Below are 14,278 nucleotides of genomic sequence, written 5' to 3'. Positions count from 1 at the left end.
AGTAATCATTCCAAACGTGTCCTCCTTTCATGAATGAAGTTAAAAAATTATTATTACTGTAATTAATTCTAAGTACTCCTACCATCTGCATATACTGTACTGTATGAAGTGGTTATTACTTTAAATTCAGCATTACTTAATTGCTCTTTTGTTTCTAATCCTTTTAAACAAATTACTTTTATATTTTCATGAAGTCGTCTTTGAAAGAATTAGTACTTTTTAACTAAGGACATTAATTTCTTAATTTCTTACTTTGAAGCATCCCAGTTCATATTTTTGAAGTCTTTTGCAAAATATAGTTAGCTTATTACTCAAACATTTCCAGTAATGAACATCAAAGTGAAATTTGGTCTTCTTAAGAAAGTGCTGTAGCATTCCTATAATGTGTACGAACACTGCAGAATCTAAAAGTGAATTCACAATTAATGTTTAAGTTATGTACTTAAAAAAAACATGCAGACACGTATTCTAAAGTGTTACCATAGAGTACATTATTTTCTCATTTCATGAAGATGGCTAGTAAGACAGTCATATGTTCTGTCGATGCAAATAAATTATACCTGCCTCCTCAGATGTTTTCAGGGACTACGAATATGACTATAGCCCCTCACCCAGTCCAGAAGACCTTGAACCGGAGTACGAGGATGGTATTTAAATCGGCATGTTGGGCTATGAGCATGTTCTCTCTGCATTTTCAATGTTCTTGGATAGCATTTTCCATTGTGCATCCTTCCACCTGCTGCTATCCTTCTGCATGGCTCAAACCTCAGCTTTTCTACTGAGCAATAATTTATTCATTGACTTATCTCCTCACTTACATTCTGCCTTGCTAAAAAGCTCTCTGGGGGACAGTGTTTTGAAGAGAATGCATACTGTAGGACAAAAAGGCACAGAGGAATGAAATGCTTTTAACAGCATGAAAACTCACAACAAACACTCTCCTGTACAAAAGAAATGTAACAGGCTTGCGTTAAGTTGTGTCATGTAACATTTTTCTCACAGACCATAAAAAAAACCTTGGGAATCAGGATGGCGCAGTGTTACTCATTCAGAAACTGGAGTGTTGCTCAGTGCCAGCAAATAAGCTGATACTGTGTGTCTGTCCATGTCCAGAGTACCTGAAATACGTTCTGGGCATCCAGCATTGCCATTTGAATGCATCTTTATTGTTCCTTCCTTATATGGTCTATTTCTTGTCAGAAAATCCAAAACGTTAATCTGAAGGTTTTGTGTGAAACCTGCTTTCTGGATTCATCCACATGAAAAAGTTTCAGGTGTACCCATACAGTAGGCCTTTGAACTTCCCTAGCACATACTGTACCTACTGTATACACGCTGTACCGTACACCCATATTGCTAGTCCAAAACATAGTTTGCAGGTGCAGACTGCAGTAGCTCTGGTTAACCCCAGGGTCCTATATAGTTTTAAAATAAATGAACCATGTATTTGTAGTGCTGGTTACTACAAATCGCGTGCTCCTTGCATGTTGTATGTAAAATGAACTACAGACTTAAAACACTTCCTCGTTGTGTTATTAAGTAGACAGCATTCTTAGACAGGCCAATCTAGCCTTCCTAAATATGAAAGGTTTTTTTTAACCACCACTGACTTCATTAATGAATACCTGTTGAACATATGAGAGTAATTCAAATACAATTCAGAAAATTGCAATTTCTAAAATACTATGTACAGGGTAGTAGCTAATTAACCTCAGTCTGCCCTGCATAACTTATCACTCCTTCCTTTCGTTTTTTAACCTTATTTCAGACCACATTTGTGTATAGGTCCCCACTTCATCATACACCTACATATTTTTAGTTTCTGTTACAGGGTTATTTTAATGTATTATTTCACCAAGTACAGTAAACGTGTCCCACTAAGTTATGTATATTTGAATGGTTAGCTCGTGCTACATGTAAATGTAAATAATTTAGACAAAGTGTAATATGTAATGCGCAAAAGCCATGTTCATGTGTCTTTTGCATGAACCCAGTAATGCAAAATGCAAATGCAAATGCAGAATGCAAAATTCCATGTTAGATGGTAAATAAATTGCATTAGACCTACAATTTTTGTAGTATTTTTCATACAGGATACCATTAGTTGCAGTGTGTCATAGCTCTTTTTATTGTGTTTCTTCTTGATGATGTTTATGTGCTTTTTAATTTGTAGCCGGTTATAAATGGTTCATTTCTATGCACATATTTTTTGGACATACTTTTTGAAATATCCTTGCAATTTACAGATTATCTTGAGAGAAAAGCACCTGTCAAGTCAAAACAAATACAATAATTCTCGTGGTATTCTCATGAGCATTTATAAATCATTCATAGCTCATTTCCAGAGAATGCAAAACATTACACGACTGATATGAGTTAAAAATAAAAACCATATAAGTAATCCAATTTATTTTATGGACTAAAGGCTAGAATATCTGCAAATTACTGCTTGAAAACTGTTGTCTTTAAAGGAAATAGCATGTGAGTGCACTCTATGTGCTCCTTTAAGTGACCAGCTACAAAATGCTTGCATGTGATCAGTGTGTCTTTGCAGGACCTCATGTAACTGGTCATTTATGGAATTGTATTGTTTCAGTGTTAATGCTGACCTGTCCATCCTGTTCTGTTATGGCAGATGGGATTTCCAAGGGTGAGGTGGTGATCGCCAGCACTGCAGTGACAGTCACCATAGATAAGAAGATAGCCATCGCTGCAGGTAGGGAAGCTGGGGTTTTCTTTTGGAGTAACTAAGTGTACAGTATATAACTATATCTACTTCTAACACAAAAAGTCTTTTTTGGAGTTTTTCACAGTCAACAAATTAAACAGCTGCATCAGTTAATAGTCATATGAATCATTTATTATATGACTGTGATTCTATTTGAATTTAACTGATGGAGCTGTTCCTTTGCCATTATAAGGTTTATAATATGCCCTCATCATTTCACAAGTAAAAAAATCTATAGTTGCATGGAGTGAAACATATGGAATTAGAAACTGCACAAAATGAAACTGCCCTATGGTGGTACAGTGACAAAGTGGTTAGCATTGCTGCCTCGCAGTTCTTGGTCACTGGGTTCAATTCCAGACCTGGGGTGCTATCAGCATGGTGTGTCCTTCCTGTGCTCATGTGGGTTTTAGCTGATTACGCCTGTTTCCTACCACTTTCCAAAGACATGCTGGTAAGTTAATTGGCTTCTGGGTAAAACACATTGACCCTGGTGTGAGCATGTGTGTTTGTGTCTGCGTCTGCTCTGCACTGGGGGCATCCCATCCAGGGTGTATCCAGCCTTGCGCCCATTGCTTGCTAGTATTGGCTCTTGCTCTGAATTGGATGAAGTGGTTAGAAAATGAATGGATAGATGAATATATTCCTATTCTTTTTCATTTCTGTCTAGATGCTTGCTAAAGCCCTATGCTGTGGCCAAATTCATTGCAGTATTTCCTGTTTAAATTCCTCTTGTCCTAATTAATTTTCAGATGAGTGTTCTCACCTTCCTTTATTGCTGCTTTTTAAGGTTCATGTGTTCAAAACTACCAAACAGAGACTGCGTTCGTCAGGTTGTAATGCCCTACTGAAGTAATTTGGTGTCATTTGTTCTGATATGGTGCTAAGCTGTCATTAAAGTCCAAATGTGGATATGTTGTACCTCATTTTCGAGATGCATCACTGCTATTATAGGGTACGTCATTACTCCTGGAGAACTATCAACTTGTACTGGTGAAGACCAAACACTGTGAAGTTTTACTTTTATTTTTTTTGGTCAAAGTTCAAAATCACTCTCCTGGACTGTACTGTATATAGCACAAGTGTTCCATCTGCATATAGTGAATTTGATTAATTTCTATTTGCTATGCAAATTGAACAGTTTCTTCCAACGGCATTTCAGTATAAGGAACAGATTCATTCCATAACAGTTCATTACAAAAGCAAAGTTCCACAACACAATCATATCACGTCACTGTAAGATTACCATCTTTGTTTATGTTTCACATAAATCCTTAATCTGTTGTTGACAGAGACTCTACTTTTTGGATGACTGGTATGGTCCCAAAGTTGCAGGACTATATTTGTGACAAATAACTGTATTACTATATTATAATAAAGTACATGACTCTTAAATGGCAGGCAAATATGCTGTACAGTACATAACATATTTTTGTGGCTTAGAATGTAATATTTTAAAAAATATATTATCTTTTATTTGCTTTCAGACTTAATGTCTTTATTAGTATATTTCTTATTCTAAGCCAGACAACAATGTCCCTGATCCTCATAACCCTTAGTGTGAAAAACTTCCTACCTGTATTTTTCTACATTTTGAATGTTGGAAGCTTTTTAGAAAGCTTATATTTATAGTCTATGTTTCTTTTATCTGAATATCACACTATACATTGCATGCATTCAATGTCATCTGGTGTTTGCCAAGTTCCAAATATTTACCAAATCAAAACAATTTTGATGAATCCCAGGTAAGTCCCTAAGCGTTTATTTTAACTGTGCAGGTGAACTGCAAGCTACTGTACCTTACTGGAAATTAGAATGGTTCAAGTTTGGAGTTAATTGAATCTTTAGTTGTACTATTAGTTGGATCAAACATGTCAAGTTTCTTAAAACAGCAATTAATTGTATTCAACAAAATTATACTGTACCTACAATACAAAGTTTGGAATTAAGTGACCAAACAGTGTTTTGTTCAAGAGCAGTTTGCCAGTCTTGACTGTTCAGCAGAATAGAATAAATGGCGATCAGTCATCCTGGAATATACAGGAATCGTATTTTATTATAGTGTAATTGCACCTACCATATTTGGACATAATTGGCCAAAAAAGGCTATGAAGAAGGCTATGACAAGCATCTGATGACCCTATGTGGGTGTATAAAGTACCACTGTAACCTGTGAGGTCAATGTCTGAAACAGGACTTGGTGTGATGTAATCTGCTAAGTTTTCATTCAATAATGCTGCTCTTCCCAAGAAAATGGACTCTAACATATGGTTATCAGGTGCTTACTGTGGCTTATGCAGAAACACCATTTTACCATGTGTTGACTGTCACCAAAATGATACTCTATATGCCAAGTTTGGAGTAAACTGGCAGAATAGTACTTGAGCAGCAGTAGATTATGTAAGTGGCCACTTTTGATGACCTGTTATGAATGGGAAAATTATGGGGAAAAAATTGGAAATTTGCATAAATCAGAACCTGTTTTGGGTTTTAATGGTATCTGCTGTATCACATTGCAATTCACATGATTCCATGGATCCCAAGACGAAGGCAGTCTGAGCTGTGAGAATGAAACTGGCTATTTTCAGAATTAACTGGTTAAAAAATGAAACTGAAGGACTTACTGTAGTACTGCATGTTGCACTTAAGCAGCAGAGGATCATAAATGGAGGCATTGGTTAATATACTGTATGATATTTTTCACAAATATCCATCCCGTTGGTGCTTAAATTCTAGATATAAGGCTTGGAGCACTTTTCATGACAAGCTGCATTTCTCACAATGGTTTATGACCCCCTGAGGGAAGAACAATTCAATCATAGCACCGTTTAAGTAGCAAAATTGAAAAAGCTTTGTTTTTTTAATAGAAATCTGTCAAGTGTTAAGGTAACCTGTACATTACAAATACATTTTGCAAGCATTTTCAAATACAAGGTTGAAGTCATCATCTCGGTTGATGCAGGATCACAATATCGGTGACACTTGTAATAGATCATCTGTTCCAGTAGAGGAGGTTGCTCAACTGCCCAGTCTTCAAACGCAAGCAGTTTCAAAAGTGAGAAGAAAAAACTCCCTACCTTCGTGATTTTGATCACTGTTTGGAAACCTCGTAGATAAAAAGCACTGATCTGTATAATACACATTGGATTAGCCTTGCCAGCAAATAGTAACTTGAATTAAAGGGGGGGAGTACTCTGGAGTTAATGTCATCTCATCTTATGATATAGTCACAAACTGCACTCATAAATAGATAAATGAGCCCTTGAAAGATAAAATGGCAGTATCGGTTTCATTTTTTTCTTGTTCTGTTTATATCATGTTATAAATACTTTGATATTTCTTGAAAACGTGTTTTCATGTACAGTATCGGCAGCATGGTGGCGCAGTGGTTAGGATACCTGCCTTGCAGCACATGGGCCCTGGGTTAAATTCCTGGGACACTATCTATGTTTAAGTTTGTATGTTCTCCCTGTGTTCACATGGGTTTCTTCTGGGTGCTCCCATGGTTTCATCCCACATTTCAAAGACATACTTGTAGGTTAATGGGCTTCTGTAAAAACGGGCCCTAGTCTGAGCGTGTTTGTGTCCGTGAGTGCCCTGCACTGGACTGGTATTTTATCCATGGTGTATCCTGCCCTGTGCCTGTTGTTTGCCAGGATAAGTTCCAGCTCCCCCTGTACTGGATACAGCAAAGAAAATGGATGGATGTTTCCAGGTTGGGGGTCAGAATCTGCTTCTTTCTAAATTGAACAGAACAAAACTGCTGATGCTGACCTAGAATTAGTCTAGAACTTTGAACCAATCAGTTTGGAGAAGATGAGATTGACGCCTACAAAAGTCCCAATGCAATTGAGCCACTGTATGTGTTCTTTTCTCTTATTATTGCAGATTCCCTGCTTGCCTAGCATAATCCAGTCATTATCAAATCAATAATTTACCTTTTCTGTTTACAACATTGTGCTTCGTAATGTGCACTAAGTAAAAAAAAACTGCACAAGCACTGAGGTATTATACTAAATTTGCAAACTGTAAGAATGCAAGTCTTCTCTTGTTGTTCATCTGCTCTGACAGACGCAATGTTTCTAGCGAACCTGGGGTAATGAAAACATGTTTCCATTGCAGAGCAATAGAGCCCTTTTAATCTTGAGAAAGCAGTAGGCTGCAGAGTGTGTAGTGGCATGGATACAAAAGAATGTGAACAGAATGCAAAATCATACGGTATTGTTTAACAAGTGCCTAGAGCTCCAACAGCCACAGTACTTTAGCACTCTGGCAAGAAGCTGAAATCTATTTTTCCCCTTCTGAATTCCTTCAAACTGAAATGTTGAAACGAAGTGATGCTTTCCTGTCAGCAGAAGCCGAGCGAGCTTCACCGTAGACATCAAACAGCGAGGTCAAATGCAGCTCAAGAACAGATTTTGTTTGGCTCAGCCTTTCATCGATCACATTCTTCAAATGTAATAAACATTGCTTGTTAAACTATTTATATTGGTCAAAAGCAGCTCTCCTAAAAATATTGACTACTGTATTTACTCACTAGTGTTCCGGCCAGTTATCTATGAACCAATATTTATTTCAGCCAATGCATGTCTTAGGACAGTGAAATTCTTTAGAATTTCTGATTTTGTGCTATTGTTTGATAATAGTGTTTGGGGTATTACAAAGCCATACGTTTCTTACTCTTAGAATATGATATGGGATCCTCATTCATTTCTTGCAGAATGTAGTTACGAATCAGCACCATGGATAGCTCATTGCCCTTTAAGTTAAATTGGAAATCTGTTGTTTTTGACTTCACAACTACTCTTCTTTTATACTTTCTAGTATTTAACGAGTGTATACAAAAGATCTGTGTAACCGGATCTAATTAAGTACTAAAATGGTATAAAAAACTTCTTATGGCAGGGGCACATTACTGCCACTCTGCTGAAAAAATTGAGTCAAAATTAGATATGAATCATGGACAAATCTCCACTGAGGTCTGACCCAGAAATTACACTAGATGCAGTTTAGAGAAAAGAGACCATACTAATTTCTGGGACTAACAGGTGTATTAGGGGCAGACTAATTAAATTGAAGTGATTTGCAGTGATTTGTAGCTCTTGGAAGCTCTGAATAATACTGACAAAAGACTATTAAAATGGGTATTAATGAGGTCAGCTTCAGGACTCAAATAAGTGACAGTTAATTACTCAATACTGGTGATTCAATAATGTGTGTTATCAATGCTTAAGCTTTAATGTTTTAAAAGACAATCTGGATTGCACTCTAGCATCAATTACAGTAGATACAGGTTACACCGTGAACCTGTGTGAACAGTGGGCCATTTACCATGTGATCATTTGTATAAAGTGCCTTACAAAATTACAGGGAACTATGTATGCAATTAACATGAAATAACTACTGCATTTGAATAAGCCTAGTTAGCAGTTTCGTTTTCTGCCATGCTGTAGAGAATCGGAAATATCATTAAAATTGAACAAAGACCTTTTTTGCAACATGAGTTTGATCACTTCCAGGCTTATGAGCATCAGGCTCTTGCAATTACAATTTTTTGTAATAACACAGTATTGTAATAAATTGAGCAATAATATGAATTAAATAAACTATTTCACTTACTGTATATGCATTCAAGATAAGATAAAAGTTTGAAGTGTCCAGCATGTTGTCCTATGCACAAGGTTCTCTGTCTCACAAAAACTGAATTGCTTCAAAATTCAATGCAATGGGATTATTGTCTACTGAAGGCAGCTGCGGCAATTGTGATGTATTGTATATACAAAGACCAGAAAATAATTATCTCAACCTTCACATTGACATTGCACAAGATCACAAGTCCTGTTGTTTGTCTTTTGAAATAGCAGCATTTCAGAAATTAAGATATGGGCTTCCCCTTCTCCTATTTCGTGCTTATTATAATTGTTATAGTTCTGTTATTATAGTCATAGAAGACAAAGACGATTCATCTTCTCCACAGATAAGCCCAATTCAATCAGGATCATCATTTTTTTCTTGCCTTTCTAACAACTAAAGACAGCAAAGTAAGGAAATACATTCTTTATTATGCTTGTTTCACAGCTCACAAACAGTATCTCAACAGCTTTTAATCATGAACAAAAAATAAGGTAGCAGCTCTGTTCATTCCATATTTCTTTCAAATAATTGTAGAAGAAAAAGGGAAACTCACAGAAGCCATTCCTCTTTTCCACCCACGCATTCAGCTGCTAACTCACAAACCAACAATATTTACACAGATGTTTAAAGAATTATTGCATTGATAAGCTTGAGGGAAAGATGGAGCAGGAAGGGAACTCAAAAAAGTCAAACTAATGTCGAGGAGAATTAGAGAAAAGAGGTGGTAACTATCATTTGGAAACTGTTACTTTCACATAAAGTGAGAGCTCTTAGTCAAAGGGTGTGACCTACCTCAATTCTCCCAACACATATGGATGCTTTCACACAGTTTTGAATGAAAATGGTCTAAATCATTGAAAAGCCAGAATGATTTAATGCTTTAATTATCCTTTGGATGCCACTGAAAAAAAATAAATAAAATGAGTTATATGAAGGTGAACACGCTCTGGGTCAGATTGCCTTCTTAGTTTACAGGGTATCTATGACCCAACACAGGGATGAGCATATCATCTTTGTTTGCTGTGCTTTTATCTTTACCCAAAGAGCTGCTGTTCATACCATGCATTGCAGGATACTTGGTGGGTCATTAGGATATATTTCAAACGTCTCAAAATAGATGTAGATACATTTCACACAAAACGTCAACATTATCATCTATGTCATTATTATGATGATGGATGCAATCAATTTTGTTCCAACGCCCCCTTTCAGATCTGTAATAATTCTGCCCTTTGGCATCTGGATTTTCAGCTGAAGTAAGCTTCATGAATCATAATAGGTGCCCAGTTTTGTTACTGTGTGGGTGAGATAGAATGCTTATTTTTTTTACCTAGAAACTAAATGACTGAGTGAGCTTTAACAGGAGTTAGCAGCACTGGAGCTAATGTAGTGGTCCAGCCAGAATGTTATCAGAAGATGTGTTATTGTACTAACTCTTGAGCTCTCACCTCTTTAAAGCGCGTGTGAGAGGCCTAGTGGGGAGCCTGGTGTGGTGTAATTTCTTTAGATCAGCCAGTAAAGTTAACTTTTCATTTTACTGTTTCCACGCAGTTTCTTTTGACTCATTACTGGAGAGTTTTATTTATGTGTTTTCTTTAAAAAAGGTAGAGAGAGTCCACCTCAGTCCATGATTAATTAGAATTGTTATGTTGCAAAAAATGCATAGCAGTGTAGAACGAGACATGTGGTATATACTGTACTGCTAATACTATACTTTTAATGATGGGTTACAAGAAAATACAGTACTACTGTAGTTGTGTTCAGCGAGCATTAGTATAAAATGTAGAGATTAAGCTGCACTAATAGACGACTCTTGATTTTACATTGCAGGGTTTTGCTGAATAAAATATAGACTTCTCAGAATACTATACACATAGTTTAAATTATCAGTAAATTTTAAGGAAGCTGATAAGTTTTTCCCTACGTTTACATATTGTGTGAGAATGCGCTGTGTACTGTTCGTTATGGCATGTGCATTGTTATCAGAGGCCTGGAGGTGGCAGTATTACACATTCTAGGAAGGCAGTTTTCTGTCTCTGAAGCAAGAGTACCCTCATTTACATTGACGTCTAGGCCATGAAGCACAAGTTGTACATTAATAGCACTGCATGTTAACTACATGTTTGACTGAAGCAGTTTTTACAATGTACACATTGCATCAGATACTGCACTACAGTAAGTATCATTGTATATGATTCAACACCCAGAGTTGTCCTTCAGCAACTTTTGGTCACATTCAGATACCTGCCATACTCTAACAGTTCTGGTGAAGTGGTTAAGTCACTTGTTTCTGTGATAAACAGTGCTTTTAGACTTTAGCAGTTGTACTTCCGACAGGACACTGGTGAGTAATGTAGCGTTTTGCAGAATGGTCTGTCTGTCCTTCAGTAAAGCATGTAGCTGCATAGTTCTGAACAGTTCCGTGTTCAAGGCAGTTAGGATCCAATAATATGCACTTTTATACAATTTTAAAATATTTCTCAAACATAATTTTCCACAATGTATTTTTAGATTTCTGATGTGGATTAAAAACAACATTGAAGTAAAATTGTGAACTCACAAAACAGAACCAATAACAGGTATATGTCTGTTTAAGGGTTAAATAGTAGCTCTTCTTCCCTTGTTGGCAGCCGGGTTAGTAGGATAAACTGCAGTTTCTGGATAAACTCAATTGATTATACCTGATGTGTCCTATTTAATAATAGACATGTACTAGTGACAAGGGCGAATTGAGATTTTCCTAATTAAACAGATCACTCTTTACTCCCTAAAAACATGCAGCATTGTTGCACTTTGTTTTTAGTATTCAGGCTATTCATCTTGTGCTTCAGGGACATTGCGATACTAAAATAAAAATTTGTGCCTATCCAATACTGCAGTTTCTGAGGTCTTCTGCACAATAAACCTTTTCACATGGAGAAAAGAGAATGGAGCAACTACAGGATAATACAAATGTGATCAGCCTACACAAGCCCCCTTTAATGATGCATTGTGCAACTGTTTTCATAACTCTAAGGTAATGGTTTCAAAAACAAAGTTGGAGCACTCCTGTTGCACCCTTTAGCCAAGGTACTGTACTTCACTCAGATTGCTCCAGTAAAATGTGCAGCTGTATGAATGGGCACCAAATTATGTCATGTTCAATAAATTAGACAGTAAAATAATGTGTATAGCCAGGCTGGATTTCAACTCTCTCACTACAAATGAGGGCTTCTGTTGATAGTGCTCTTTCAGCTTTTTCAAGTGAAGGGGAGCTTTCAGATTTCCTTCGGAAAAGCCTAGAGAGTTAATATCTTTATTGTCACTGATGATAGTGACTCCACCGGTTTCAAGAGTGCACCACATTGCCCTCAGTAGGAAGCAGCTCTCTGACAGGGAGGTTATTACCACGTGAACATGTAAGAGCACAGAGACTGTTACATCAGTATCAATTATCTTGTGTGTGATTTTCATTCCTCTTCTTACCAGAATTGAGTTAAACAATGTAGAGTATTTACAAAACAGGGCACAGAATATGCTGAATTAAATTCAGCGCAGACACACATTTCTAATGAAGGATTCTATAGGGAGAATTTTTATTCCCCTCAGTTGCCAGCAGGTTGATTTCATGCCTAATGTGAGACTCAGAAAAATCCCATTTGCATTAATGAGTTTGGAAGACAAGGCCTAACTCTCAGGTCAAGACTGGGGTGTGCACCCCACACTTCAGCAAACATGTCACCTCTCATCATTAATTTATCAGACGTTCCCTGTTTAAGATGGATTATTATCTATATGTTTGAGTAACATAATGTATAATAATATATAACATTTTTTTAAATTTTAGAATTGTAAAGAACATTTTGTATGACTCGCTTTCTGCAAATAAATTAATACTTCCTCTTCTTTCAAACTGGGACTCAAGGTTTCAGTATTGAGATGTTAATGTTCTCTCAATTGTTATCGAAAACATTTTTTTTTCACCTAAACATCCCAACACGTCTCTATTTATTTTTTTTTAAAACCTTAGGTCCTAAAAGGTAGTCATCTCAAGCTATTTAGCATAACAGCTTTAACATTCCATTCCTTAAATTAAACGATGCACATACCCAAAGAGGTGATGTCTCAGTAAAGATAAATCACTTAATTTAGTTTTTTTTTCTCAGCATCTGTTAATACTTAATTCATTTAGCTTTGTTGTGGGAAGCTAATCTATTTGTTTAGAATTTCATACTATTAGGTGAGAATATGGCAGGGGCTTCCAATAACTATCCACTATTTCTGTGCAATTAAAGCTAACGGATCTCTCAGCTTGCAGCCAAGCTTTAGTTTAGATTCCCTGTGAATTGCTGTGTAAATAGCGTTTAATATCCCTTCCTCTCAGTATATTTGTAGATACTGTAAATACCATTTACTCCAATCTGGCGTTTGAGGGTGTTGTCAGTGCCAAATTTTCAGCAATGTTGTACTGCCTAAATCTACAGTACATTTAATATTATTCCATCTTTATTATACTTCTCAGTGTTTTTGTGCTTGATTTAGTGCTCATGAAGTGAAGAGAGATAGGTCTGTTGTCTGGCTACTGTGCTCTTTATTGCTGTCATGGGCTGACAAAGTCCTTTTGTGTGCTCTCACTGCCATTTTCGATTTTCATTTTGTTAATCGACATGATAAAATACGTAATACTGCAAAGCTAAGTCCTTGTTTTAAAAGGGGGCAGGGGCTTGCTGTAGAGCTTTTGAAAATCAAATTGAAGAAATATCAACCAAAAGATTTATTTTTAAAGCAATCAATGCTGCAGCGTAGAAAAGAAAGCAAGCTGTATGTAAAAGCATGTTCCCTATGCACACTTTCCATTGCTGATATAGGAAACTATATATAGGTTGGTCCAACACCTACATCTGATTGTCTGCTTCAACAACAACAAAAAAAAGAATTATTCCACAGAAGAGAAAAATCGTTTTTAGTTTAGTTTATCGTAAAAATGCAGAGGAAACATGGTAATACTGGTTACTGAAAAAAATGTACTTGTCAAAAATGTCAAAATAGGATTTATCCAACTAAGAGCTACAAACATTGATGCTGCAAATGTGTGCTGTCATCTTCAACCAAAGCTGTCACAGTTCCTGCTTAGTAGCTTAGCATTTCCAGGTCCCTGTGACAGTAGAACTGGTAGTTATGGGTTTTCAGTATGCTTGATTGGCTTTAGAACATCCAGCTATGCTCACCAGATAATGTGGCTCACATCCTTCCAGAAGTCTGTAAAGTGGGCTGCGAACTCCTTTCGGGAAAAAAGAAATTGTGGATATAAATAGTTCTAATACACACAACAAAACATTCCCTTAACTGGATTCAGCTACAGATTGGTCTTCTTAAAGGATTCTAGCCACTCCTAAACACAATCACACAGATAAAACATTGGCCAAACAGAATTAAAAAAAAACAGTCATGGTAAAGGACAGAGAGGTTAATACAACACATCATATCATATATAGAGAGATAGATAGATATTGTTAAAATAAAAGAAAGGAGAAGGGTATGAAACATATAATCCTGTTAAAATAGTTGTTTTTCTTCAACCGTTGGAAATGATCAGAAGTTGGTTTCTAGTCGCCAACAAACAAAGATGAATCACTGTAAACACCTGGGTGAGAGTTGTGGCCAAGATATATCCACACAGATTTTATATCAGAAGAAGCAGGAAAAGGTCACTCAGTGTCTCAGGTCTTTTGAAATTCCAAGTTCCCTTCCGAGGGTAGAAACCAAAGAGGAGCAGGGAAGCGAAAGAGCCAAAGTCCTCGGATTAAAGTGCTTGTGCGCTCACTCGCGGGCTGATCGCAGAAGAAGGACTCCTCGGAAATGAATGGACTCATTTACAGCATAGCAAGAGCGAATGCAGAACGGCAGGTCTCAGGGCTTCTGTTGCAGCAGCCAGAT

General features: G+C 36.7%; 1 protein-coding gene across 1 annotated transcript in view; it reads left to right on the top strand.

The window, feature by feature from the left end:
• Positions 1 to 14,278, top strand: part of LOC148829168 (voltage-dependent calcium channel subunit alpha-2/delta-4-like) — a 205,026-nt gene that overhangs the window by 85,652 nt on the left and 105,096 nt on the right. Inside the window, exons 27-28 of the mRNA XM_088923114.1 lie at positions 573 to 647; positions 2,636 to 2,716. Coding sequence (XP_088779240.1) covers positions 573 to 647; positions 2,636 to 2,716 — 156 coding nt within the window. The remainder of the gene's footprint in view (positions 1 to 572; positions 648 to 2,635; positions 2,717 to 14,278) is intronic.

The sequence above is a fragment of the Atractosteus spatula genome, chromosome 8 (assembly GCF_055471065.1).
Source record: "Atractosteus spatula isolate fAtrSpa1 chromosome 8, fAtrSpa1.hap1, whole genome shotgun sequence".
Taxonomy (NCBI): Eukaryota; Metazoa; Chordata; class Actinopteri; order Semionotiformes; family Lepisosteidae; genus Atractosteus; species Atractosteus spatula.
Note: the sequence above shows the minus strand (reverse complement) of the source record. Positions and strands in the feature narration are given on the sequence as shown.